General features: G+C 41.4%; 1 protein-coding gene across 3 annotated transcripts in view; it reads left to right on the top strand.

The window, feature by feature from the left end:
* Positions 1-477: 477 nt before the first annotated feature.
* Positions 478-27,929, top strand: part of DCAF5 (DDB1 and CUL4 associated factor 5) — a 98,991-nt gene continuing 71,539 nt past the window's right edge. The window contains exons 1-5 of one of the 3 annotated variants that reach the window (XM_032774799.2): positions 478-1,311; positions 11,865-12,008; positions 15,818-15,854; positions 18,818-18,957; positions 26,474-26,603. In XM_032774799.2, the coding sequence (XP_032630690.1) occupies positions 1,101-1,311; positions 11,865-12,008; positions 15,818-15,854; positions 18,818-18,957; positions 26,474-26,603 (662 nt within the window). In that variant the 5' untranslated portion in view covers positions 478-1,100. Of the gene's footprint in view, positions 1,312-2,632; positions 2,716-4,569; positions 4,815-11,864; positions 12,009-15,817; positions 15,855-18,817; positions 18,958-26,473; positions 26,604-27,929 lie in introns of those variants that run through there. The other 2 variants (XM_032774801.2, XM_075065397.1) reach the window with 2 other exon arrangements.

The raw sequence follows: 27,929 nt of genomic DNA, 5'->3' as shown, positions 1-27,929 counted from the left end.
CCAAACCTTTTTCTTCCCAGTTACTGGGTTACATGTCCCAGCATTTCCATCTCAAGTTCTTAGCAAGTATTAGAATAGGCTGGAACCCACTTTAGAAAAGCTCCATTCCTTATACTCAAATCCCACAGTTTCAAGATTTTTTGAGATTTAAAAGAAAGTGGGCACTTTTTCCCCCCTTTTCTTCAAGATGAACTTCTATGAAAGCATCCCCATTAATGGTAATGACGTCTGTCTCAAGGCTTTGCTGGAGAAACATTCTTTTTTCTCCAGGCTCATTTTGGGGTAACCCCAACGGTTGTTTTTTTTTAGGGCCATCTAAGCCGTGAAGAAGCTGTGTTGACACCCATAAAATTGCCATGGTGTTATCTTCCCCACCCCCAAAATTAGCTGTATTTCGGCAATTTCCCACCACTAGGAACTGCATGGAGAAGAAAGCCCCTACAAGACAGTGCAAAGGGGAACGAATTCCAGGGACCCTGAAATCAACTGGGTTTATTACATTCGTTCGACTTCAGCAAAGGTAGTGTTTTCTGAGAATCAGCAGCCACGCTTCATATGAGAGGCAACAGATACCAACGTCAGGCATAGCGCTGCTGCCCCCTTTTACAACCCTCTCACACACTCCTGCCCTCCCCATCCAAAAGTAGTGCCTTCACATGGCAACCCCCTTCAAATGGGAAACGATACGACACCTTGATCCGACCGTAAAGGGAGAAGAAAGTACTTCCGCAGCGATTTTCTGGAGGGCAGGGGGAGGGGTGTTTGAAATAAGTTCGGGAGCAAAAACAGGATGTCCTCCTAAGTAAGTCTGCGAGGTGTTATACACTAGCGTTAGCCATTAAACATCCAAATGCGTTTCCGCCGCCGCCACCATTCAAACAAACCCAGGCAGCAGAAGAATTGCATTAAGGACAAGGCTGCAGCTGTGGATCAGCTGCTGGGGGAGGAGGGGGAGGAGTTTAAGGGCGATCAGGAAGCAACGGAGTGTCTAACACCTCTCTCTGCTATGGCTGGCTAAAGAAAAATCATCATAACCATAACAAGGGGGGGAGGGGAGAAGGCAGAGAGTGAGGGGGGCGGTGGGGAGCAGCGGCAGCAGCATGAAGAGACCTGGGCTGGGGGGCAGCATGAGGTCGGTGGTGGGCTTCTTGTCCCAGCGGGGCTTGCAGGGGGATCCCCTGCTCACCCAGGACTTTCAGAGGAGACGCCTGCGGGGCTGCAGAAACCTCTACAAGAAGGACCTACTGGGCCACTTCGGCTGTGTCAATGCCATTGAATTCTCCAACAATGGAGGCCAGTGGCTGGTCTCAGGTAAAGCAAACATCCTCTTCCCCCCCACCCCTCAGTCCCTCCAGTCTCCCTCCGACCCTCCCCCCCCCCCCAGCATCTTGCCTTCCTCCCCCCACTCTCACCCAGGGAAGGGGGGGGGATTGTGGTGGCGTTTCCAGTCCCCCCCACAAGGGACTAGTGTTCCCTAAGGAGGGAGCTAAAATGGTTGACAGGTTCGCATCCCATTTTTTGTATTCGGGGCGGGCGTGAACCCCCAACAAAGTTTGCAGGAAAGTGTTTGGCACGGGGGGGGGGGGCGGTGCAGGGGGTTTATTGCGCGGCGAAGGCGTTGGGAGCCAGCTGTGCTGAAATTGGCAGAGCCCGATGACATGTCCCAGCGAACAGCCGGGGCTGGGGCGAGCCGGGAGGCGCTGTGGAGCGGGTCACTGGCTGGGGAGGGCGGGGGGCTGCTAGGGGCCATGTAGACGCTGTGTGCGCAGGGGGTCGGGGGGGGGGCAGCCCTGGGTGAGGGGCTGCGGTGCGGGACCTTGTTTGGGCGGGTGGGTGCGGGAGGCTCGGGTCGCTCCTGGGCCGCGCTGAGGGGGATGGAGCCGCTGGGTGGCTCTCCCCGCGGGCGGGTGGCGGTGCCCGGGCCGGGGCGCGGGCGCTGTCAGGTAGCCGGGGGCGCTGGCTTGACGTTACCCGCTACCCTGGGGAGGGGGGAGAGCGGCCGCGGGGCGCCGTGGCCGGGTCCCCCCGGGGCTGCCGCAGGTGCCTTCTCCCCTGCGGTACTTCACGCCTCGCTCCCCTTCCGCGCGGAGGGGCAGGGAGCAAACTCCAGGCCGGGGCTTTGCTGGGAGCTGCAGGCCTCGCTCTCCTGGGCTCCTCATAGCGACAGGCCGGGGAATCGATGGCCTATTCCGCCCAGGGGAGGGGAGGCCGGAGCAGGCTCGCCCAGCGCCCAGATCCTCCCTGTTGGGGCTAGGGGTTGCAATTCCCTCTACCTAGCCCGAGACTCCCAACCGGGGGGAGGGTCACAGGACCCCTTGGGGAGGAGATCCAGCGCCCGTCTGATGTAAGGAGAGGGCTGCCTGCAGTTCCCCCCTCCGCCGAGCCAGGGGCCCCCGACTGGGGGTGGATGGGAAGGGATCCTGGCCCTCCACTGAACGCCAAGATCCTCCAGACTGGGGTGTGTCCCAGCCCCCCACCTAGACCTTTCTCCCTGTGTGTGTGAGGAGGATCCCAGCTCCCTCCCCACCCCCCAAGCTTCCCAAAATGGGGATATGAGAGACGGGAGAGGAGTGTAACTTCCCCTTATTGACAGTCATGGTTTTCCAAACGTCTGTGTGTGTGTGTGTGTGTTGCAAAAGGTCCTCCACCCCATAGAGTTGGAAAAGGAGATTATACCTCTTCTCCAGAATAAAGGTCTGCCTCCTCCAAAATGGGGTAAAGAGAGAAACTGACTTTTCCTGCCTCTCTGGCCTTCTGCTAGCAATAATCACATATACTAATGCACATCGTTGGGATTTGTGTGTCTTGCAGCCTTTTCTTTAAGAATGGATTCTCATTTGTAAGAGTCTTAACATACTCCAAACAGGAGAAATGTTCAGGGTTTTGCCTGGGGACTATCTGATATGCTGTGAACAGTAATTGGAGAGACAGAGGGGGGGAAAGGGGGCATAATGGGTGCTTTTTGCCTAGCCATAGTGTATGGTAGCAACACATGTGCGTGAAAAACCCATTTGGGCTGAGTAAGAATCTTTCCCAGGCAAATGCCGTGAACTGCTGTGGAAACTAATTGAAAAATTCTATTCATAATGTAAAAAGCGACAGAGTCCTGTGGCATCTTGTAGACTAACAGATGTATTGGAGCATAAGCTTTTGTGGGTGAATACTCACTTCATCAGATGCATGTAGAAGTGGGTATTCACCCACGAAAGCTTATGCTCCTGTAATATGTCTGTCAGTCTATAAGGTGCCACAGGACTCTTTGTTGCTTTTTACAGATCCAGACCAACACGGCTACCCCTCTGATTCTGTTCATAATGGTTAGAAAAGAAAACCTAAATATGAACAATGAGCCTTCCGTAGAGCTTGTCTACACAAGGAAATTTAGGAGCATAACTATACCGCTATAATACCATGGTAACTCCTCATGTGGACATTTTCCCTGGAGTAAGGGTGTCCATGTGGCCAGTTATAGCGATATAGTTTTGCTTGTAAATGTCTCTGTGTAGACAAGCCCTAAATCCACGAACAGCTCAAGTGCCTTTGCTGCTGCTCTTAGCTTTCCTAATCTGTGGCAGAGACAGAAATGACCAGAGTGTTTTGCTGCTATTACAAAGCCTGTGGTAGCAAGAGAAACTGACACAAATCATGTTAGTTTCACATTGCTGCTGCTTGGGAAAGCCTTAGTATATTGATTCCCAAACTTTTTACTAAGGCAACCCACTGACTGCATTTTTTTTTTTTTTTAAACTCACTGTTACGTATATGTACCCTTCATCCTGTTGTCATAATCCTAATCATGGTCTGGTGAGGAGGAGGAGCCCAGAGGGGTGGGATGCACTGGAGGGTGAGCCTGCCCCGCGTTCACCCCAAAGCAGTGGCTCCTGCCCTGTGAGGCTGGTCCTGGCTCCTCACTGTAGTTATTGTGATCTGGCACACGGACTCTCAACACTAATCATTCAGGCTTTGTCTACACTAGCACTTTTGTTGGTCATGGTATGAAGAAAACATCCCCCTTGACCGACATAAGTTTCACTGACAAAAGTGCTGCAGCTATGTTGGCTGGAGAGCATTTCCTGCCAACATAGCTACTGCCGTTCTTTGGTTTAATTATGCCAGTGGGAGAGCTCTCTCTCCTATTGGCATAGAGTGGCTACACAAGAGATCTTGTAGTGGTGCAACTGTGCCACTGTAAGGTCCATAGTGTAGACGTAGTCTTAGATTTGGCCATCTGCCCCTGTATCATGGGGCGCCTGGGCCAAATTTGAGTGAATGGCATTACAAAGCTTGGAGCTGGGGCCAGCGCTGCGGGACAGGAACCACTGCTGGCAGGCTAACTCTCCAACGCACCTGCCTTCCACACTGCGCCAGGAAAAGTGTATGTTTGCCTAGGCCAGGGCCTAATGCAGGGATCAGCAACCTTTGGCACATGGCTCGACAGGGTAAGCACCCTGGCGGGCCTGGCTGGTTTGTTTACGTGACGCGTCCACAGGTTTGGCTGATCGCGGCTCCCACTGGCTGCGGTTCGCTGCTCCAGGCCAATGGGGGCTGTGGGAAGTGGTGCAGGCTGCTTTCTCTGTAGCTCATCAGATATTATTTGGTCGATATATTATTGGACAAATAAATGTGAAAGTTTGCAAGCTTATTCAACAATTCCCCCCCCCCCCTGCTTTTCCACCATTCTTGAGAGCAAGTTGCATTTTAAAAGTTGAGATTGATTGACTATATTTAAGTGTAGCACACAGTAAATTATACTCAGCTATTTGTTTCCTTTAAATTACAGGGGTGAGGTTTCTGGAGGGTGTGGCTTTAAAGAGGTGAGGTGCTAGAGGAATCCTAACTAATGAACTTTTATTCTTGGGCTAGGAGGTGTTACATAATGTGTTTTCAAGCCTTGCTCTCGGGTATGTTTTCTTGTTTGTGCATTTGCCCATCTCCCCCCATGTGTCCATGTTATCTTTGATAAACACAAGTATGTGTTTATCAATGCCTCGTAGTTGCTTCTGGTTTAAACTGCATCATCAAGAGAATTTCTGGAGGATATTATGGTCCTAGGTTTCCTTAATATATGTATGCATTTTCCTGCTCTTTTTTCCCTCTCTGCTGCTTTTCCCCTCACCAAATAATATTTAAATGGCCTGCCTATGATTGTAAGTTTTAATTGGAAACTTGTAGGGATAAGAGAGAGTGTTTGGTAATGCACCTCTCATTCTGTTGCCAGGCAAGTCCAAAGGAGTGTGGATCAGAAGCAGGGTAATGAGATGACCTTAGCAACAGTAGTGAAGTATTACCACTTTTTGTTGGGGGAATCATGTTACTAAGTACATTTAAAAAGGGCCAAATTCAATCCTGGCATAAGTGCATGCAATTCCCTTGCAAATATGGGGACACTCTGCTCTAGATGGTTGGATCAATAGGTTTTGGCAATTGGGATTGGGGGTGTCACCTCCCTGGGGCACTGGTTCTTCAATGATTGGGCCTGGTGTGTACCAGAAGTAGAGAGGATCAGGGAGCTCACTTAGGCTTTGTATACATTAGAGGAACTCTGTGCGAAGAGCTGCTTAGTCTTTCCTAGCATGCTTATATAATACTTCTATGGCCCTACATAAGTGATCCAGGTGGTTTACAATGCCTGGCAAATGTTGAGAGTAGATTTGCTTTCAGCACGGCTAAATACTGGGTCAGTCTGGATCATTTTAGGGCTAGTGTGGACAGTACTGAAAGATTTTAGATGGTCTTCCTGCTGCTGTTGCATAGTGGCTTTTCATCTCCCAGAATCCATAATGCTGAGACCTGTTGGATAGGTACCTACTCAGAAGGCATCAGCTGAAGCAGTACAGTGGAGCACTAATGTACGTGGGGCAAAACTGCAATGGTTCAGTATGGCTAATGTGAAGGCAGTGAATGGTTTCTGCTTAAACTTATGGTCCTACAGTTCTGTTAGGAAATGGTTAAGTTACCTAGCGTAGATGTTACTTAGTATAACACCTTTGAGTAGGGCACAGGAATGCTACCTATCCCTCTCCCCAGTGCTAGAATCACTGCAGCCTTACAGTAAGGAGAACATACCGACTGATGTGGAGGTTCTGTCTTATACTGTGGATATAGAGGAATTGGGATTGTAGAAAGGGTGACCACTTCCCAGATTGTCCTGGAGGTGGATTTTTCTTTGGCATATTTCTCTACATGGCTGACTGCTTCGTATGGGGGGGACTGAAGCAAGAAGCCAGAGTTTGACCATAATGAATAAAGGCCTTTGTCAAGTACTTTAGTCTTCAATGAGGACAAGTTTAAAGCCTTTAAAATGTGATTCTGTCTGAAAAGTGACTAAAAATGGCATTGTGGGGTTTCATGCTCAATTTGCAATTTTTAAACTGTCAATCTTGCAAACATAAGCCAAGATCTGTGAGTTAAACTGAGTTCTTCCCATTTTGCACTTCATTACTATTAATAAAAGTTCAGCAGTCCAAATTAGGTCTCTGACACCTGTTCAATGCCTCTGTCTACAGTGGCACAGGTATAACTGATTGGGATTTTAGTAAACAGTTTTGTTACACTGGATTTCCCTTACTTCCTGTGGATCTTAGCTGTACTGGTTCAGCAAGTGCTGATATGACTAAAATGCTGTAAAAACTTGGGTACTAATTTAAACTAAATAGATGGGATATCTGAGTACACTCAAGGAGAGAAGTTCTGTTGAGAAGAAATGTGCTATCTTGATATAGTTACTTCTATGAGTAAAACTATACTTTTGGGCCAAGAGACATCTGATTTGTAGGAGTAAGGAAAGTGGATGCAACATTTTAGAGAAGGGGTCATTATGTATCTTTGTATGACTCCTCTTCTCATCCCAAAGCATCTTTACACATGCGCTACAAGTTTCACCATTCGTTCCTGTCCATGGCTCATTCCCCCATTAAGTCCAGCCTGATGATGTCCCTGCATGCGATGTCCCACCATCCAGTTGGTGGTTAGCCTCTAGGTCAGACTGACCTCTGTTGTGTTTGCATCATTTTCTTTGGCATCCTGTCATCTGTTTGTCTTCTACACTCTTCCCTACCATTGTAATATTTTCTATTGCAGCTAATCCAGCACCATGATTTCTCATCTGCTTTCCTCCTAACTTCATTTATCTTAAAATCATTCCACTTTACACCTGCCATCTTCTGAAGAATTCTCATCTCTCCTGTCTCCAGCCTTCTGATAATAGTTTCATTTAATGCAGCTGCTTCTGGACCATAGAGTAAAACTGGTAGTACGCTGGTTTGGTGAATTATCGCTTTGGTACCAAACATGCTGTTTTTATCAGTTAATGGTTTCATCAACTTCTGTGCAGCATTTGTAGCTAAAGTATATCTCCATTTAACCTCTTGCTTGATGGAACCATCGGCACTCATCAAGCTTCTTGGGTACACGTGTGATTTTTACTTGTTCTTCAACTTCACCGCAACTGCATTTCAATGCTTTATGTATTATCCCTTTTCCAAAATTAAAACCCCTTCATCTTCTTGGCATTTATTGTAATTCCAAGTTGACCACACCAATTTTCCAAAGTAGCAAAGAGTATACTCACTAATTCAAACATCTTTGCCAGTTGTATGATGTCATCGGAATAAGTAAATAGCTTAACTCTAGATTAGAGTGCCATGCTCTCCAGCTTGTTAACCATTCCTGACATCCCATTTAAGAACATGATGAAAAGCAATGGGGATTCCATGCCTCCTTGTCTTACACTAAATTTTGACTTGAACCAGTTGTTTAATTTTCCACCAATTCTTACGGCACAGCAGGAGCCTCAGTACATAATTTTCTTTTACAATTGCAGTTACCTTATCTGGAAATCCGTTTGATTTTACTACTTTCTTAATGGTTTCCTCCAAACCAAATCAAATGCCTTCTTCAAGCTGGTGAAAACAGCAAACATCTTTAATCCCCATTCTATCTCTTTTATTTTTCCTCCCTCCCTTGTCAACTCTGTGTGAATATCTTGATCAATGTAATTTTGGCCTGGTTTGAAGTCTCATTGTTATGTGCCTACTAGTTTCTCTAAAACTAGACTTGTTCTGGTGACAATTACTTTCATTATTATTTCCCCCTGATTAAAGGCAATAATTGTGCCAAGAAAGGATATCCTGCCAATGCAAGTAATATAGAGGTCTAAGCTTATTATCAGTACTGGGAAAAATCATAATGCAAGGAATTGTCAACAGATTATGACGCAATGGATTTTATTAAAAAATAAAACTTCAGAGCCATTCCTTTTCTGTCTGAGAAACAGCATAGCAAATATCAGCTCAGAAGGAATTTTCATTAAAAAAAATTTTCATGGGTTATTCAAATCTTGTCTCTAATGCTATCATGACACTGTAAAGCACTGCCAGTCATACACCTACTAGTTATTCTAACCACCATTCTAGATGGGATGGGGTCAGTAATACACAAACTCCACACTTTAGCTTCGACTGTGCTGCCCCTTCATCCACCTATCCAGCTGTGGCACCATAGGTTCTTTTGGACTTAAACGTTGGTAGTGGTAGTCCAAAAGGACTAGGACTCTTGGACTTTCTTGTAGTGAGCCATGAGAGATTTGCCTTCAGAGAGGAGCTACAATCTGTATTTCTCAGGCAGCTTTTCCTGCGAATCTAAAATCCCTTTGTCTTCTTCCACCATGTCCTGGAGAGAGGATGGTCCAGCGGGTAGGGTGCTAGCCTATGATTCAGAGACCTGGATTCAGTGCCTGGTTCTGCCAAAGACTTTGTATGATCTGTGGACAAATTTCTTAGGCCTTGTCTACACTAGAAAGGGTTTCTGAGTATAGCTTTGCTAATAAACACTCCTAGTGGAGATACAACTTGTACTGCTGAAAGAGTTCTCTTGCTGGTATAGCTTGTAACAGTTTCGTGAATGAAATAAGCTCTACAGCAAAATGACTTTTGGCAGTATAGCTGCATCTACACTAGGGTTTTTGCAGGCAGAGAGATGCTGGTTAGGCGTGCCGATTTTTGTTATTACTCTTCCCTGCTAGTTGGCATAACTATTCCAGCAAAATTTTTCCTTGTAGACTAGGCCTTAGTCTTTCAGTGCTTCAGTCCCCATCTGTAAAATAGGGAATTGCTATTATCTCCATCTTACAGGGTTGATATGAGGATAAGTATATATTACAGATAATGAGATGCTCAAATGGTGTCATAATGGAGTAGCCATATACGTACCTAAGATATTAGCAATAAGATGCATGTAGTGGGCAGGAAATAGGGAGGAGTTACCCTTTTTGCCTGAGAAGTGGAGCTTGTAGTTGGCCAAATGGAGACCATATCTCCATGATCATGGCTCTCCAGACTGGCACATGTCAGTCTGAACCCTACTAGGTAATCCCTACTCTCTGTACCAAACTTTAGCTAGTCTGCAGGTGGCTGTGGATGGGGTGGATGCCCAGAAAGGCTATTCAGAGGTTTGCAGGGGAGTGAGTCATATGTCTCAGAGGCATAAAGGGAAGTTGCAGGGAACAGGAACCCATTAATGAAAGGGGGATGTATAGAGGTGACAGGGAGAGGGAATCCATGCTGCATTCTCAGTACTTGAAAGTGTTAAATTGTAACATGTATAAGACTTTCCCACTGCATATCCCATCCAAATTGTAATTCCTCCTGCAGGGAAGCCCTGCTGTGGAATGCTTATGCTTGCTTGGGTAACCTTCCTAACTTCTGTCAGAGCAGGATTGAGTGGCTGTTGGAAGTCGAAGGGAATTTATTTTACAGATGAGCATTCTGAGTGTCCCTGGATATTGTGTCGTTCAGGTGGGGTAAAATGTGCACTGAGGTTGATGGGGATGTAAATGTTGCCTTACTTGGTGACTTCCTTAACTCTTAAAGATTGCATTGACAGGAAATGCACTTTTTACAGAATTAACAGTTTGTGGGAATCCTAGTTGATGGTAGTCCCATTTGAGAACTAGGAGCATTAGGGTAATGTAGGCATGTGGTAGTGGTTTTACAGTCTTAGTTGTTCCCACAATAGAATATTAAATTATGTTTTGACTCTATAAAAAGCCCTCTTACAATGTACATCTCAAGAGATATCTGATAGAAGTACAGTAATGTTGCTGATCACCTCCCCTACATATTGAAGGCTTGAGCCTAAACTGCTGGTGTTGCTGACTGGTGACAACTAAAAGACATGATTGTCACAAGCAGGTTGATACTTTGACCATAACTCTGATCTCTGAAAAGTAACCAATTAAAAGTGTCAGTCTCTGCCAGGTTTCTTCAGCTTAAAGACTTAATTTAATGTATTTCAATGACTGCCTCTTGCATTTATCTGAAACCCTCACTTATTAATTACTCACTCATCTAAAACAGCTGAAGTGTACATGTGAACTTCCTGTGCCACATTTCCAGCCAGCAAGAAAGCCAAGCTCACATCAGTTTTCAATAAATTGAAGTTTGTTTATAATTAATCTGGACATGTCACTTATTTGGCATCTCTATTCCTAGTGATTATCAAACATATTACAAGTCTATCATATCATCAGCATGTACTGTGCAGTACAAAAATAGAAGAAGGGATGGTCCCTGTCCCAAAGAATTCATTGTATAAGAAATGTTTGAATACTGCTGTGCTGTGTAACAGATTTTTAGAAAGATTGCCTTAAGATGCTTGACTTAGCTGAGACACTGGTTACTTAAGGCACGTTCCATATAACTCAATTCCATGAAAAAATTTCCTTCTCTATTACTAAAGTAGTTTTAACAAATCTTATTATATTTAACCTTTTTTTATTGTGTGGGTTTTTTTTTTTTAACTCTATGCATTTGACTTTTGGTTTGATTTTTATTATCCAAGCAATCAGCTTCATTTCGGTTGTAGTCAGTTTCACTTTTTTGGCCCAAGTTTGCTGTGTTTTGGGCTTCCAGTTGTGCAAGGAAATTTTTAAAATGTTTTAACTGAAACTTTTCTCTATGTAATGACTTGTCTTATTTCCAATATAACTTTTTGTTCACATATAAAAAATCACCAACTAAATTTATTTTGAGCCTAACTTATTTGGCTGTTCCTTTAAAAAATACTTTCTTATCCAAATCTTCAAACATGTACTTTTCAAAAGCACTCTGTGTTCAAAGGGCATTGTCAAATGCTATTCTGCCTAAGTCTAATATAACTGTTTTAATACTGTTTTTAGAAACTTGCAAATCAGCTAGTATTTCTTTCCTTGCCAACTTTTGCCTTATCTGTCTGGCAAATATTTGAGTATATTTTATGGATGGTTTACTGCCTTTCAAAATGGTGACCAGGTTAATGGTCAAAAGTACAATGAGCTGCAAATTAAAAAAAAAAACAATGTATTTAAGCCCATATTGCTCTGTTGATTGCCACTATTAACTGGCCTGTGACAGGTAATCATCACAGAAATACATTTTTTACCCTTTACAAGTCTTTAACAGTAGTTGAGAGGGCATGCTGATGCATCTGTGTTAAAATCTTGATATTTAATGCCCTGTCCTATAGCCAGCCCAATTTATGGTAGGTTCTTTTGGTCCCTGCAGGCTGATCGTGTCTGTATATGCTGAAAGAATGTTTGTTTTTTCAAAAAGAAAGTATTTAATCTTTCAGACTTAACCTGCTGTCTTATCTGCATTTCATAACCAAAATGTCCAGGTGCTATTTATCTCTTGATGTGAATAATTTTGTTCATAACCATTAGCATATCCAAACCAATGGAGGTGGAAGGGTGGAGGGGGCTGTGTGGTAAATTAATCTGGATCCCAACAAAGCCTATGTGAATGTTGACAGTGTAAAATAACTTTACTTCTCCCATTGGCTTACATTTAGTTCAGTCTGTCACACAGGCTTCCTTTCCTTTTTTGTAGGAGGGGATGACCGCCGGGTCCTGCTTTGGCATATGGAACAAGCCATTCACTCCAGAGTCAAACCAGTGCAGCTGAAAGGGGAGCATCATTCTAACATCTTCTGCCTAGCTTTCAACAGTGGTAACACAAAAGTGTTCTCTGGAGGTAAGGAAGGAAAAGAAACTTGATTTAAGGAGACTGGATTATAAACTCTTTAGAATAAAAACAATAAGCCAGATACTATCCCACACAAAGACCCATTGGCCTGCACAGAACTGCTCTAACTTGGCCCTTGAGGAGTCCCCTGAAATGGGAAAAAAAATTTGAATGTTGCTGAGCTGGCATAGTCTGCTCTATGTCATTGCTCCTGACCCCTCCCCTAACCTGGCATAGGTGGCCTAGCACTCTGAGGCTTCTGAACGGTATCACTGGATCCAAATCAGCCTTTGGAGATTGAAGAAGTGGATAGATGGCTAAAAGCCACCTTTGCCTTTTCTTGAGCTCTGGCTCAGCTAAGGAGCAGGCCTTCCAACAGAATCATCTCTGACGGTTCCACAAGTATGCATGGAATACAGAGCTTTTGCTGTAAGCTGCCAGTTCAAATTTAGAACAAGTTGGTAGTGATCAAATGCTGTTACCATCTGATGGCTGTTCAGTGGTCTCTGAAATGAGCTGAGATCTCATTCCAGATTTCAATGGGCAGACACTTGGCACTGATTGGCCCACTTGCTGATAGTCTTACTTCACTTGGGTAGTAAGCTGGCTGTTAAAACTGAACAACTTAAATTCTTAAAATTCAGGATTGAGGTATTGGGGCAGAAGGTCTGTGGCAGAAACATGTACTTGCTCTGGAGAAATATATAGAGGACTGCGGTCTCTAAAATTTTTGGTCTGACACCTTTCATCAGTACTAGATTCTCCCCCTTCCCCCCCCCCTTTTTTTTTATAGTGAAACTTTTTCAGAGAAGGGGAGGGGAAGAAACATGTTTTAATGAATGAATATTTGCATAAGTATCAAAATCCATGCAGAAAATTCCTTCTACAATCTAATGAGACCAGTAAAGAAGGGAAAAAAATGTGTATCCTTCATCTGCCCACACTATGATGTAGTTTCTTTTTTAGCACATTTTTGGAGCTCTTGATTTCCTTCTCCCACTGAGATTTTGTGAACTTCATAGTCAGTGCTGTAAACTATGTCTCTTACCTTCTCTATTTTGTTTCCCTTTATAAGAGGGGGCTAAATATACTTTATAAAGTGATCTGACATCCTTGAAAGGTATGATAGAAGTGCAGATGTAAAAGGTTTTCCCTGTCCAATATATTACTGCAATTTGAATTGAGTTGAAGTTCAACCACAGAAAATCAGATTTTTGCAAATTGAAAAACTAAAATATGGAAACTTGATTAAAGTGAGTGGAACTGTTAGTTCATACCAACAATGAAAGAAGAACTCCTTCTTATCACAAAAATGTTTGATAGTGTGTGTGTTATGGATTGAGGCAGGTTGCCCAAAACAAGTATAAAGTGAAATATATATATATTTTTTCAGTCTAAAAGATCTCAAAGCATTTTGTGTGTATGTATACAGGTAAAGTTTTTTATATCAAGCTACTTCTAGAGCGGAGGACAACAGCTGGGTGGACAGTGCTCTGCAGAACAAACTTTGGAAGGGAAACCTTGGCCAAAGACACCAGGGAAACTCTGCTCCTACGGCGAGTGCCATGAAGCCTTTAATGTTCAATGAACACAAAGAACATGAATGGTTTTTAAATACTCATAGTAAACTGTATATTGAACTCAACTTCATACTCTGAGTGAATGAAAAGCTGAACTGAACTTGTGGTTCCATGGAGTCCCACTAATACAAATCTGGGGCATTGACTACCAAACCACCTTCTGTATATGCTTTATTCCATCCCCAGAAGTATAATTGAATAGAATAGTGGGCATTTTCTGGTCTTTCATTGTCATAACCAGTATAAAAGGGGGGTGTTCTAAATGAAGTGGAAGAGTTACACACAATTCTTACCATTTGTGGAGAATAATTTGGTACGAATTTTCTTTAAATATCACAGTAAAACCAAGTTATTGTGAACCCTACTTACCTGAATGGTGGGGACACTTTTAACAGCAAGGTGCCACGTGTAACCCAGTCAACTTGTGGTCCTGGCTACATCCCTATCTTTTCTTCCCACCACAGCAATAGAACCAGAGACAGAGGCAAGTCGTGACCGCTTTGTATTCTCCCCCCCTCCCCCTTCTCACTCCACTTCTCTCTTTTTCCTCACTCTCCTCCTTCTGCAGCTTGTAGTGGGGAGGGGAAAGCAGGTTCCTTAATATGTAGAAGATTAAAGTCAGATTGATGTAATGGCTTCCTCTTCAGTTCATCTGTGTACATTGGGTGGAGTTCGAAGTCCTTGGGAAAAACTAGGCCAGATTCATCATTGGTGTAATTTCACAGAAATCAGTGTGGCTTTATTGGATCTAAACTAGGCACTTTGTGTAAATGGCTTGATTAAAGGACCATGGAAAAGAGCCACTACACAGTAATCTAAGGGTGTGTCTACATCTATAACGGGGCACCAACTCCGCGAATGGCAGAAGCTGTGTCGGTAGGAGAAACTCTCCTGCTGACATAGCGCTTTGCTCACACGTGCTGATGTCAGTGTAAGTTATGATGCTCAAAGAGTTATGATGCTCACAACCCTGAGCAACACACATGATGCTGGCGTAAGCTGAAGTGTAGACATAGCCTAATGTTGGCACAGTAATGGTTGCTCTGTCCCCTCATTTGCCAGGAGCCTCTAAAGCGAGTTTGTAGACATAGGAAAACACTTCTTGCCTCCACTTAGCTATATGGAAACTTATTTCTCATGTTTATTCCATAGAGAAAACAGATTTAAACATGTGCAAGATAAACCAAACTTTGGAGTCCTCTTTACATTTAAAATGCATATCAATAAATGGATTCTTGTTCCTTCTGAACCCTTGTTCATTCTCCTGAACATCACATGAGCATCACTGCTTGATAGCTGACATCATATTTACAGGATGGATAGATGCATTTAGACTAAGGATGAGGTTCTTTGGTTTTTATTTTATCCTTTCTTCATTCCACTGCAAATGAATGGTAACTGCATGCACAATGCTATGTTGAATCTTTCAGAAACTGTAGAAGCTAAACCTGTATTTGCTAGTGTTTAGTACAGAGAATGGGGGAGGGGGAACAACCTTCACGAATAGAGATTGGGGTTACATGGAGGGACCAGGATATTTTTTATGGATGCAGTCTCCTTGGCCTGCATTCATATGGACAGTTTGACTTGCATTTAACGAACATTATCAAGGGAGGCTATCTGATTTTTAATATGAAAATAATTGTGGTCACAGTAGTGAGTGCACACCTGCATAACAGTGATTGTAGCCCAATATGCTGTCACTGCAGCAGTACTGAGCATTGTTGTACTAACATGCAGAGTGCACTAGGCTCACAATTCAAATGCTAAAACTATGATAGCATCTAGTTTGCCCTTCCTCTGTTGTAACAGCTTAAGCTGTTACACCTTTTCTTGTGAATTGCAGTGGGTATAGGTGTCTCTGTAGGAGACCTGAAACTTCTCATCATCACCTTCTCCACCCACGCATGCACTAAAATTTTGGCTGAAACTGGTCAGAGCTTGATCAGCAACACCCCTTAATTAACTGAAGTATCTGAGCAATGTGAGACATGCTTTATTTAAGACTTACTGTCTCTACAGAACTCTTCACTCCTGTAAGGCTTGGTGCTTTAGACAACCAGAAATTGACCCAGAGCCTCTGTGTAGACAAGCAGAGTGCTCACCATTGGGCAACCAGGCTGGTCATCGCTCCACAATGCTTTTGTTTTCAAAATGGAAATTGCAAAAACTTTTTTCTTCACTATAAAGTCTTAATGACCAGTGCGTGATTTTAAGTGTTTATATTTCTCTTTATAGGCAATGATGAGCAAGTTATACTCCATGATGTTGAAAGGTAAATGCATAGTTTGTTTCCACTGCTGCTTCAGCTTTATAATCTTAGTCACTGGAGGCGTCCAAACTGATGGTCTTTACTTTTCTTCTAGAAGATTTTAGCCCAAAATGTGCTATCTTATTTAAAAAAAAAAAAAAAAAAAAAGTGACATTTTGAAGTAAAAATATTACATTGTGGGGAGGTTTTCCCTTTGGTTTCATGTTGTTGTTTTGGGGTGGGGGGAAATAGGTACTCTCATGAAGACAGTAGTATGTTGCAAATGGGGAATTATAAAGTTGAAGGGCCACATTTTTAAAGGTATCGAGGCCCTAGTGGGATTTTCAAAAGCACCTGCGCACCTAATTCCCCTTGACTTCAGTGGGAATTAAGTGTCTAAAAATCTGCCTCCAAGGGCCCAATTGCCCAAAGCCTTGCAGTTTTGGTACAAAGTGAGTGTGTGAAATCCTACAGCTATAAATAACAACACAAGGTGCAAGGCAGTGGTCATTCACACCTGTCGGATTTTACACCCACTTATACCAGAAGTACAAGGTTGTGGGGAATTGTGCCCTAGAAGTCATATTGTGAGATAACATGGGTAGAAAGGTTATCCAAAATATATTTAACATCATAGTGTTATTCTGTCTGAATATCAGAGTTGAACAATCAGGATACTGTGTTTCTTCTGATCTGGATTTGATTTCTGGGGTGTAATCTTTGTAGGCTAATGTTTTGGTCTGTACATGCTGCTTAGCTCCCACAAACTGTTAAGTAATAAAGATTAAGTAATGTGCACTGATGCAAAATGAATACGAAGTCAGACAAGGCAGGAACGGATGTAAGAATAGTGAGAAATAAGAATAGTGAGAAATATAAACCTTAAATCTCTGTGTTGCCTGAGTCCTGATTAGCATAATTTGGAAGGATCTCTGTTGCGAGGCGTGTTCAAAACTCTTTACGCTGAATAAAAGTCCCAAACTAAATGTTTCACCTGAGTGTCTGTCTGACCTGACATTTGACTGAAGAGAAAAAATAACGACTGTATGTCTTGCTCTTCACACTCATTCTTAGTTAGAACAAATCCTCTCCACTTTGTTCATGTTCTCTGGCTTACACCTGGGAATGCAAATCAAAACAAAAACCATACACAGTTTTGTTTTATCTCTCTTCCACCCCCCCACATTTGACAAGAAGTCTTCATCACTGGCATCTTTTGCAGAAAGTGATTGTTCACCATATATCTTGCTTGAGTGTTTTAAGCACAGTCCTTCCTTTGATTTTGTTTTGGCATGTGCTTTTGTTACATACTGGATTTTCAGATCTATTCTGTCCAATTGCAGCACATTTGTCCCATTCCTCTAATACTGCAATACTTGTTTGCACCATCTTCTGCGGGGAACCCAGTCAGTGTGATATTTTGAATTCTCATTTTAATTTTCTGAAATTTCACTCTGTTTAACATTTTATGTTTTAATGATGGCTGTATGTAGTTCCATCAAATTCTTTTTTTTTTTTTTTTTTTTTTTCTTTCATATGCTCAAGTGGGACTTTCTGCTGCTGCTATTCTAGCCTTTATATTATCAAAACTGGTTTCCAAGTTAGTCACCTCCTGAGACAGTTACTCAATCTCTCTCCTAGATCAGCAGTTTTAGCATGGGCACTGCTAAAACTTGCATTAATTTCAGACAGGATTTCCTTGAAGGACTTGCTGTACCCTGGAGTTTTTGCTAGACAGACTGTGCATCTAGGTTGTTCCCCAAGAAATACAGCAAATCTAGGAGCCTCACGCTGGCCGTTCTAGCCTTTACATAGTCATGATGGCTTGTCGTTTCTTGGGATTCTTCCTTTCTTGCTCATTTTCGAAGTGACCTACAAAAATGGGAGGCGAGTGGAAACTGGGCTTGAACCCTTGTTTTAATGCTGTATGTTTGGATAAAGATTAGATGTGAGGAAAGGGGGTTGGGGGGTAGGGGGATCTTCTCAGCTTATTTTCCGCATTAGAAATTCAGGTATGGTCTATCCTGGAAGACACTGACTGGAGAACTAGTGAAATGACATCCCAAGAGGAAAGCTGAGTAGCTGAGACTTCTTAAAACTGTTGTTCTTTTAACAGTTAACTCCAATGACTGGCAAACCTCTAGGTGAAAGAATTCTTGTATTAAAGAATCAACACTCCCACCTCCTTGTCTCTTTTTAATTAAGAAATGAAAGCTAGCCATCATAAGGGCCCCAGGAAGACCCCTCTCAAACACAGGAAACCAGGGTTGATGTTCATAATACTTTCAAGGTAAAAAAAACAAGCAAGCAACAAAAACTTTCACTAAAATCAGAACCCTTTGAGAACACCTTTTTTTTTTACTCTCTAAAGAAATGCAAATGAAATAAAAAGCACAAGCACAATGTAAGCAAGGTTACTTCTTTAAAGCAGATATGACCCCCAAAATTTATTTTACCTTACTATTATTGTCAAAGTTGGTAGCTCCACCCTTGCATGAAGTTCTTGCAATTTTATAAGCTTCAGTGCTGTTAGTAGCACAATGTTGGGCCAAACTCATTCCTGGTGTTATATATATGAATTTACCCCATTACTTTACTTATGTTCCCTTCCTTAAACAGTCACAGTTGAGTAACTGTTTATTTTATATTAATTCTGTTTACAATTACTAGTATAGTAGTAGCTTGTAACCTTTAAAAGACTGAAAAGAAAGAGGAACTAACCTAGCTCACTTATTACAAAACTTATCTAATGCAAATTCACTCTTGTAAACACCTTCACACTTTGGAGGCTTTTTGTGATTGATAGATATGTAGGTGTCTAGTTAGCAAATATTGTATTTTAACTCCATAACAAGAACTTCATATCTAGTCTGAGCGGTGTTAATCTTGTCACTCAGTACTGCCAGGTGACAAATCTATGGCTATCAATTGCCTCCTGAAACAATGTACACCAAAAGGAGGGGAAATAATACATGTTTGTCTTGCAGCAGTGAGACCTTGGATGTGTTTGCACATGAAGATGCAGTGTATGGCCTTTCAGTGAGCCCAGTGAATGATAACGTCTTTGCCAGTTCATCCGACGATGGCCGGGTTCTCATTTGGGATATCCGAGAGTCTCCCCATGGAGGTGAGAGCTGTAGGCAGAAAAGAGTATTAATGTAGAGAGAACTCTTTACTGGGGTAGATTTGAGGGATGGGGAAGGAGTATGATGCATAATTCCTGTGGGGGGGTGATTTGCTATCTTGTACTAATGTTGGATTGTGGTAATAGTTAGGGTTGCCACCCATCTGGTTTTCACCCAGACAGTCTGGGTTTCAGCTTGTGTGTCTGTTTGGGTGCCGTGTTTTTTTGTTTTTGTTTTTTTATCTGTGGCAAATGTTGCAATCCTAAGCAGAAAGGAGGAGGCAATGCAGCAGCCGCTGCAGCTGCCTCTGGGGCCAGGCTGCTTGTGAGGCCCTGCGCAGCCCACAGGTGGTGGGTAAGGCAGCCTCGGCTGTGCAGGTGAAGACCCTGCGATGGGGGCCGGGCCTTGGGGGAAGAGGTGGAGAAGGGATGGGGTCTCGAGGTCTGGTTACCAGCCATTAGAAAGGTGGCAACCCTAGTAATAGCACAGGATTGCCAGCCTACATGGCTTCAAATATCAGACCCCAAAGATCATATTTACTTTTAAATATACATTTTTCTGCGTACATATATTCAGGGAGCCTATCCCATCTCCTAACAGTTGGTATGTCTAAGCTCTCCTTTTTCTCCTTTTGTCCCTTTTTGAAGGCACATTAGAAAAAGAAGTGTCTTCTAAAGATCATTTTACTCTAGTCTGAGATTAAAATGCCTTAATCCATAATCATATGGTTTCATTATAGAGCAGAGTTAAGGTTGTTTAGGTGCCCTAACTGTGCATTTCCATATCTTAAATCTGAATTTCCTGGGATTATAAAGATCATTTTGGAGATATACTACAGGATATTGTAATTATCACTTTAAATGACTGGTATGTATTCTCCCCCTTAACTCCATTTTAAAATAGTTTCTGTCTGGAAATTTAATTCAGAACATTCATCATGTCACTGCAGTAATTATTTCCGTTCCTCTCCTCCCTGACTTTACATCAGTTTCATCTTATTGCCCTCTAATATAACATTTTATTTGGCTTAAAGCTGCTGTTTGGAACCACAGTACTTTGGTTCCTCACTGAATTAGTTATCTGCTAGGAGTCCCGGCTCTGCCCACTAACATGTCAGTGCCACCCACTTCTGGGGTTAGTGCAGCTGTCTGTGATTAGCAGGGCTGCAGGCACTACCCCTCTGGCCTGCATTTTCAGGCCCTAGAATGAACTAAGTTCTTGAACTAGACATGAAAGACCATCAGAAGTACCTATAATAAATCGTTTCTGTATGCAACATGAATTAAAAATTTACCTTTGAGGTGACTGATTCATTAATTTGGCTCCTGTAAAATTTTCGGCTCCTGTATTTACACTTTCTTCTATGAGATGAGGAGAGTTTTTTGGGTGTGTGCTTACTTTGTGTTCAGGTTCTTGCGTGATCTATTAAATACATTTATTAGTTGCCTGGAAAAATTTGTTCTTTTCTGTATATGGAAACTAAGTGTCTTAATGTAGTACTTTTTAACAGGGTTTCTCTCTTTTAATTCTTTGCAAAACAATCAAAATAAACCACCCTCTAATTAAAATAAATCCACAACTTTTCTGAACCCTGCTGTTCGTGTGCTACAACAGAAATTCTCGGGTAGCTGTGATGTCCAGTGGTGGTACATTCTGTAGTATAGAAAGAGAACCTGGAACTGGCCAGCATCCTTCTTGGAATTTTGTCTGTCTCTATTCAAACACAAATATAACAATGTTCTGTGACGTATGCCGAATGCTCTATACAGCTTGGTTAGTGGTGAAATCTAGCATTTTGTTCCAGGCTTGGTTCAGTTCTCAAGCTGCTTTTGTATGTTGTCTAAGGGAGGGGAAAGAGTGAAGTTTAATAAAAGATTTCTACTGCATTTTGCGTTTTGCAAAACGAGGGCTATTGAGACTTAATCCTGTTGTTAAACAGTAACAGAATACCATTTATTGTTTTTTGGATGTTTTCTACATTTTCAAATAGATTGATTTCAATTACAACACAGAATACAAATATTTGCACTGTAAAAAACAAAAGAAATAATATTTTTCAATTCACTTAATATAAGTACTGTAGTGCAGTCTCTTTATCATGAAAGTTGAACTTACAAATGTAGAATTATGTACAAAAAATAACTGTTTTTTTTATTTTTCAATGCAATGTAAAACTTCAGAGCCTACAAGTCCACTCAGTCCTAGTCCAGCCAATTGCTCAGACAAACAAGTTTGGTTACAGTTTGCAGGAGATAATGCTGCCATCTTCTTGTTTACAATGTCACCTGAAAGTGAGAACAGATGTTTGCATGATGCTGTTGTAGCCGGAGTCTCAAGATATTTACATGCCAGATAGTCTAAAGATTCATATGTCCTTCCATACTTTAAGCACCATTCCAGAGGACATGCATCCATACTGATGATGGATTTCCTTGATAACTATCCAAAGCAGAGCAGACCGACGCATGTTCATTTTCATCATCTGAGTCAGCTGCCACCAGCATAAAGCTGATTTTCCTTTTTGGTGGTTTGGGTTCTGTAGTTTCCGTATCTGAGTGTTGCTCTTTAAAGACTTCTGAATGCATGCTCCACACCTCGTCCCTCTCAGATTTTGTATGGCACTTCAGATCCTTGGATCGAGTGCTGTAGCTATTTTGAAAACTCTCACATTAGTACCTTCTTTGCGTTTTGTCAAATCTTCTGTGAAAGTGTTCTTAAAATGAACATATGCTGGGTCATCATCCAAGACTGCTGTAACATGAAATATATGGCAGAATGCTGGTAAAACAGAACAGGAGGCATAGAATTCTTCCCCAAGGAGATTAGTCACAGATATGATATAATTATTTTTTTAACGAGCATCATCAGCATGGAGGCATGTCCTCTAGAATGGTTGCCAAAGAAGGAAGGGGCATACGAATGTTTAGCATATCTGGCATGCAAATACTTTGCAATGCTGGCTACAAAAGTGCCATGAGAATGCCTGTTCTCATTTTCAGGTGATATTGTAAATAAGAAGCAGGCAGCAGTATCTTCTGTAAATGTAAACAAACTTGTTTATCTTAACAACTGGCTGCAGGAGAAGTAGGACTGCGTAGACTTGTAGTCTCTGAAGTGTTAGAAAGTTTTGGTTTTGAGTGCAGTTATGTGACAAAAAATAAATCTACAGTTTTAAGTTGTACTTTCAGGACAAAGAGATTGCAGTATAGTACTTGTATGAGGTGTATTGAAAAATACTATTTATCATTTTTTACAGTGCAAATATTTTTAATAATATAAAGTGAGCACTTGTACACTTCATTGTAATAAAAATCAATATATTTGAAAATGTAGAAAAACATCCAAGAAATTTAATAAATTTCAATTGGTATTGTATTGTTTAGCAGTGTGATTAAAACTGCAATTAATATTTTTAATCATTATTACTTTTTTGAGTTAATCATTTGTTAGCTGCGATTTAAGTGACAGCCCTATGCAAAACTTTTTTTTTTTTTTTTAAATTCTCAATTTTTGAACTAAACTACTTGAGTGTATTGCTAATAGTCCCACTGTTGGGTAAGTACACAATTAGGTTTATTAAAATTCACCATATTGAGTGAACACCTAACTAAACAGGTAGATCTCTGAATAGTTTTTTTCTTAAAAAAAACAACCAAACAAAACCCACCCTTCTTTACTGTCTCTTTCTGACAAGACTGACTGTAAAGCCTTGTTTGTACTGGGAAAACTACCTGTTGCTGACAATGGGTGTGAGCAACCGGTAGAGCTGAGCACTGTTTGTTGGCAAGTGTGCAAAAGATGAAACTGTATTTAGCATCACATGGCTAAACTCAGGTTTAACTAAGGCTTCTGAACTCAATTATATTTACCTATACTTGCATTTAAACTATATTTGTCACTGCTTCAGCTGTACCTGTTACTGACACTCATTTAAGAGATGGCCTTATAACTAACGTGGAGCAGGATTGCACTCGATACATTTGAGACGGTTCTGGGGCAGCTTCTTAAGAGGTTGGTTGATAAGGATGGCCTTTTGTCCAGGGGTTATTGGGTTTCAGTATAAAGTCTGCATGTTTTCTAGTGATTAAATAGAAACAAACGTATGGAGGCTCCAGTTCAACATTTAATTCCCAAGCTTGTAATCATTTTGCTACAAGACGTAGCGCTCACTACTGTAAGTACCGGTAAGTAATCTCACTGATTTCAGTGGGACTATTTGTGGTAGTGAGCACTATGCCTACTAGTAAGTGTATGCAGGGTCAAAATCCTTAATGTCTGGCAAACTCCTTTAAAATATCAAATCTCAAAATAGAGTATATAATAGCAGCTTATATATAACTAACAGCCATAGAGTGGAATTCATTTCCCCCAAGTCCTCAATCTCTTGCATAGCCTTTCCCTTTTAAAAACTTGTTTTCTCAAGCTTTGGGAGGGATGGTATTGAACGTCTCTTGTAAGAAACAAACCTTTTCATATTGCTATGTGTGAGAGCTGCAAGTGTGAAATAAAGCAGAAGAGAACAACCACCAAATTAAATCCCTTAATTAAATTGACTAATTTGGATGGTATAATCTGTTTATAATTAAACAAGTTGTTAGACTTTCGTAAATTAGGAGAAAAGTACCGTGCTGTACTTTGAAAGGTAAGTGTGTCTTTAATGCAGGTGAAACTCCAGCAAATTAGGTACAGTAACTCGGCCAAGTGAATATTTACTAAATAAAAAAAACCTTCATTTGACAATCTGTCACTGTTCCAGTATCTCCATTTGCTGAATGGGGTCTGTGTTTCTCAGTGAGGGCTGTTGTTTTAATGTTAGAGGACTTATGTCCCACCAGAAACCCGATTTGATGATGTAAACTGAAAGGATCAGCTCCACCGTTGGTCTGCTTTTGAAACTGCCTGTTGACTAGAGGCAGCCTTAGCGCTTTTGGGTGGGCTTGCCAAACAAATGTTTACCCCTCTTGCTCACACTACTACACACCAGACAGTCTTGGGTATCCAAATTTAACTGATCTGCTGTAAAAATGGGAGGGAGAAATTTAGGCCTGCTGCTTGGGTTGAGACCCGTGCCTAGCTGTCACCAGGTAAGTGTGTTTTAAGGGACAGCTCTCTAGACCTCAGCTTTAGGAGCTGTTAGGCCTGCAGTCACTGGAGGGTTGTGTGTGCCTTCCAATAAATTTTAGCACTTGTAATAGCTTTTCATAAACTTTAATCACCAGAACAGCATTATACAATAGAAATGTTTCCCTGTCTGGAAAATTGAGATCAGTTGGAGGCTGAGACTTGACCAAAGCTACAAAGGAAGTCTCTATTAAAACACAGGGTCCCTTTATCTGACCTGTGTTCGGTGAATTTGCCTTTTATTCGCCTTTTCCCCTTCATATAGTTAGAGGTCACACTAGCTATTCAGTGGAGGTACTTGGCTCAGCTGTAGGCATTTGATATGTGCCATCAATGGCAACCACTGAGCCCTCTTGGGCTTCAAATTGGTTAAAAGTATTCCCCCCAAAAAGTCAATTTCACGAGCACCAAAAGCCAGTCATGGGTAGCTATAGGGTAGACCACGGGTAGGCAATCTATGGCACGCGTCCCAAAGATGGCACACGAGCTGATTTTCAGTGGCACTCACACTGCCTGGGTCCTGGGCACCGGTCCAGGGGGCTCTGCATTTTAATTTAATTTTTAAATGAAGCTTCTTAAACATTTTAAAAACCTTACTTACTTTGCATACAATGATAGTTTAGTTATATATTATAGACTTATGGAAAGAGACCTTCTAATAACGTTAAAATGTATTACTGGCACGCGAAACCTTAAATTAGAGTAAATAAATGATGACTCGGGCACACCACTTCTAAAAAGTTGCCAATCCCTGGGGTAGACTATGAATAATGGGATCTTTTGGGAGGAAATCACAGGGATAACTTCTCAAACCTAGTGATCAGTTTATGATGTCCAGGCAATCTCTCTAATGAATAGATCATGAAACTTCTTTTTTTAAAAGGAAAACAAACCACCCCTCTCCCTTGAAAATAGCCCTGATATTTATAGATCTCCAAAATGTTGGATACTTGGAAATGTGGGACCCAAAAGTCAGTCTGTTTAAAACAACTTACTCTTCCATTTCCAGTGATTTCTAATGGTAGAGGAGCTCCTCTTCAAACTGGATAGCAGATCATCATGTTTCTTTTAAATGCTTCACTGCTCAGAGGTCCCAAACTTGTTAAGTGCCACGTTTTGTAGTAGGCACTATACAGACACTTAAGGAAAAAGTCCTTGCTCTGAAGAGCTGAGTCAAAAAAATGTGGTGGAAAAACATGTAATATACAAGCAGAAGAATGGAGATGATGGCAGGCACATGTCATGTTAGTTGCATGTCTTCCTCTTTAAAAAGTTTTTATGTATTTTTATTTGGTTTTATTTTATTGTTCTGTATATAAGACTTGAAGATAGTTTTAGTGATTACAAAAATAAATGTAAGTAATTAGAGTACTCTTGTATTACCATGGAGTCATTGTGACACTACTTCTGCTGGGTAGTCTGAACTTTTGCCAACACTTTCAAACTTCAGTACTTAATGTTAAAAACCCAATACAAGTGACCTGACTTTCAGAGGTGCTGAGACTCTTTAGTGCTGATTTTTAATAGGAGTTGTGCCCATATTCAGCCAGGGCTGATTGCAGTCATCACAGAACATAAAATTGATGTAACTTACACTAACTTTTTCATGTCCACTGAATAAAAAGTTGATGCAGATTATGCTATTGGAATCTTAAACATACTTAACCAAGTAATTTACCTATATGTGATGTTACGTGTACCAGGTATGTTTCTTCTGAACTTCAGCACATCTCTGTGAATCAAAACTATTGAATAAGAGTTAGCATTAACAGCCAGTGGTTCTCTGACACTGATCTTTAGAGCATTTGTGATCTGCAGTGATTTGTGAGCTAATGATTTGTGAAAAGATGGCTTCTCACATGGTTCTAACTCTTACCCCTTGTTTCTAGCTGCCAAATTTCATTCAGTAATGTTACTTTTCCATGTAAGCAAGTACTGCAGCTGCCTTGTATGAATGGGGAGGGCTCCATGAAATTTATTCCTTTTAGTAAATATGTGGTTTGCACTATGAAACTTTGAGAACCTCTGATTTAAGAACTCACTGACTTAGGAATTCATTCCTCTGATCAGCTTTTGCCTTCTATCTTAATGAGATTAAAATTTTGGATCTGTATAATGTCATGGCCTTAAACTCTTCTGTTAAGCTTCTGTGTGGAGAATAAACTCCCATATATGGGTTTTTCCACACTAGGCAAAGATGATATATGTCGGTGGATTTCAAAACATCAGTTACGTTGTTTGGAACATGTTTAACTTAAGAATCTGCAGAGAAATGTGTCTTTATTTTCAGATCACTATATGGAAACAGTATAGTGAGTTGCAAAATCATTGCATCAGAACAGTTGCATGCATTGTTTGTTCTTATGTCTGAAATCTTCGTATTTTTTTCTTCAACAGAGCCCTTCTGCTTGGCAAACTACCCATCAGCCTTTCATAGTGTGATGTTTAATCCAGTAGAACCCAGATTACTGGCTACTGCCAACTCTAAAGAGGGTGTGGGACTTTGGGATATTCGCAAACCACAGAGGTAAGAGCTGGCTGTCTTTATTCTTATAGAGTATTATATTGTCTAATCTTCTTTTCATAGGTGCTGGCATGCCATTCAACTAGTTGTGGTCCAAATGTGGGGTGGTGAAAGAGGACTGAATGAGAGGCACAATAAAAAAATTTTAGGGCACAAAGTTTTTTGCAATAATGGAGGATTAATTGTTTTAGTGTGTATAGTAGAACCTTGATTTATGCAAAAAACCCTTTTATTCATAATGGAGCTTCATCTCCCCAGGAGGTTTGGAAAGCTGAAAGGCTCACCAGGCTATTATCATCTTACCCAGCACTGATGCACTGAAATACTGGTAGAGTGCGCAACCCTAGTGGAAGCTAGCTGTTTTTGAGTAACTGGAGGAAAAGCCATCAGTCTTCAAAGTCTGTGTGCCTTGGGTGAGCTAACCCAGTAGCAACTCCCAGTTATCCAAGGGTTCAGATATTCAAAAAGTCCTGTGGCTGCTCAGACTTCTGTTGTCTAATTGAACTTCATTATTCTGCATTCTGGCAAAAATGTACCATTTAAAAATGAGAGAGTAAGATCACAGTATGAGGGGGAGATGTCCTTCATTTTAAAAAGAAGCACATCTCTGATGTGCAACATCTGTGTGTGGTATGTGCACTTAGGCTTTTTCTGTTGGAGCTGCTTTTTTGGGAAGGAATGTTCTTCTTTCTCTCTTTTTACAAATTTAACTTTAGAACTAAACTTAATTTTCTCTTGATCAGCATAATCTGAGACTTCTTTTGAGCAGTTCAAGTAAATATACAAAATTTCCCTTTTTTGTTTTTTCTTGTTTTGTAATTGGAAATATACAAATGTAATTACAGTGAGACTAAAGAAAATTGGCACCTGCAGATAAATGAAAAGAGAGAATTCAAGACAATGAGTTTACAGCGATTTATACTGTCCATAGCCCCAGATTCACAATTTTACTCAGACAACAGCGCACTTGCATTTATTACTTATCTACTGGTAGGGCAGACCAATCTTCATCTAATGGAGTTAGATTAGTACTGGCTTCTATAGAAAACTCATTTAAACCTGTTAAGACATCCATTGTACTGATGACAGAATGATGGACTCCGATTTATTTAAACTGTGAATTGTTGAATGGATTGATTTTGTTTTTTGGTACCTAGCTTTGATCAGGATTTCCCAGCTCTGGGTCCTTGGCTGTGGAACTCTCTCACGTGGAAGATCTGTGAGAGTCCCTCATTGGCTGCCTTGTAATGTTACACGTCAACCATCTAAATGCTGAGAGAGTGAACTAAAAGGGTAGTTAGAATCTGTATCTAAATTGCCTTACCTGAT

This window comes from Chelonoidis abingdonii, chromosome 4, assembly GCF_003597395.2.
Source record: "Chelonoidis abingdonii isolate Lonesome George chromosome 4, CheloAbing_2.0, whole genome shotgun sequence".
NCBI lineage: Eukaryota > Metazoa > Chordata > Testudines > Testudinidae > Chelonoidis > Chelonoidis abingdonii.
Note: the sequence above shows the minus strand (reverse complement) of the source record. Positions and strands in the feature narration are given on the sequence as shown.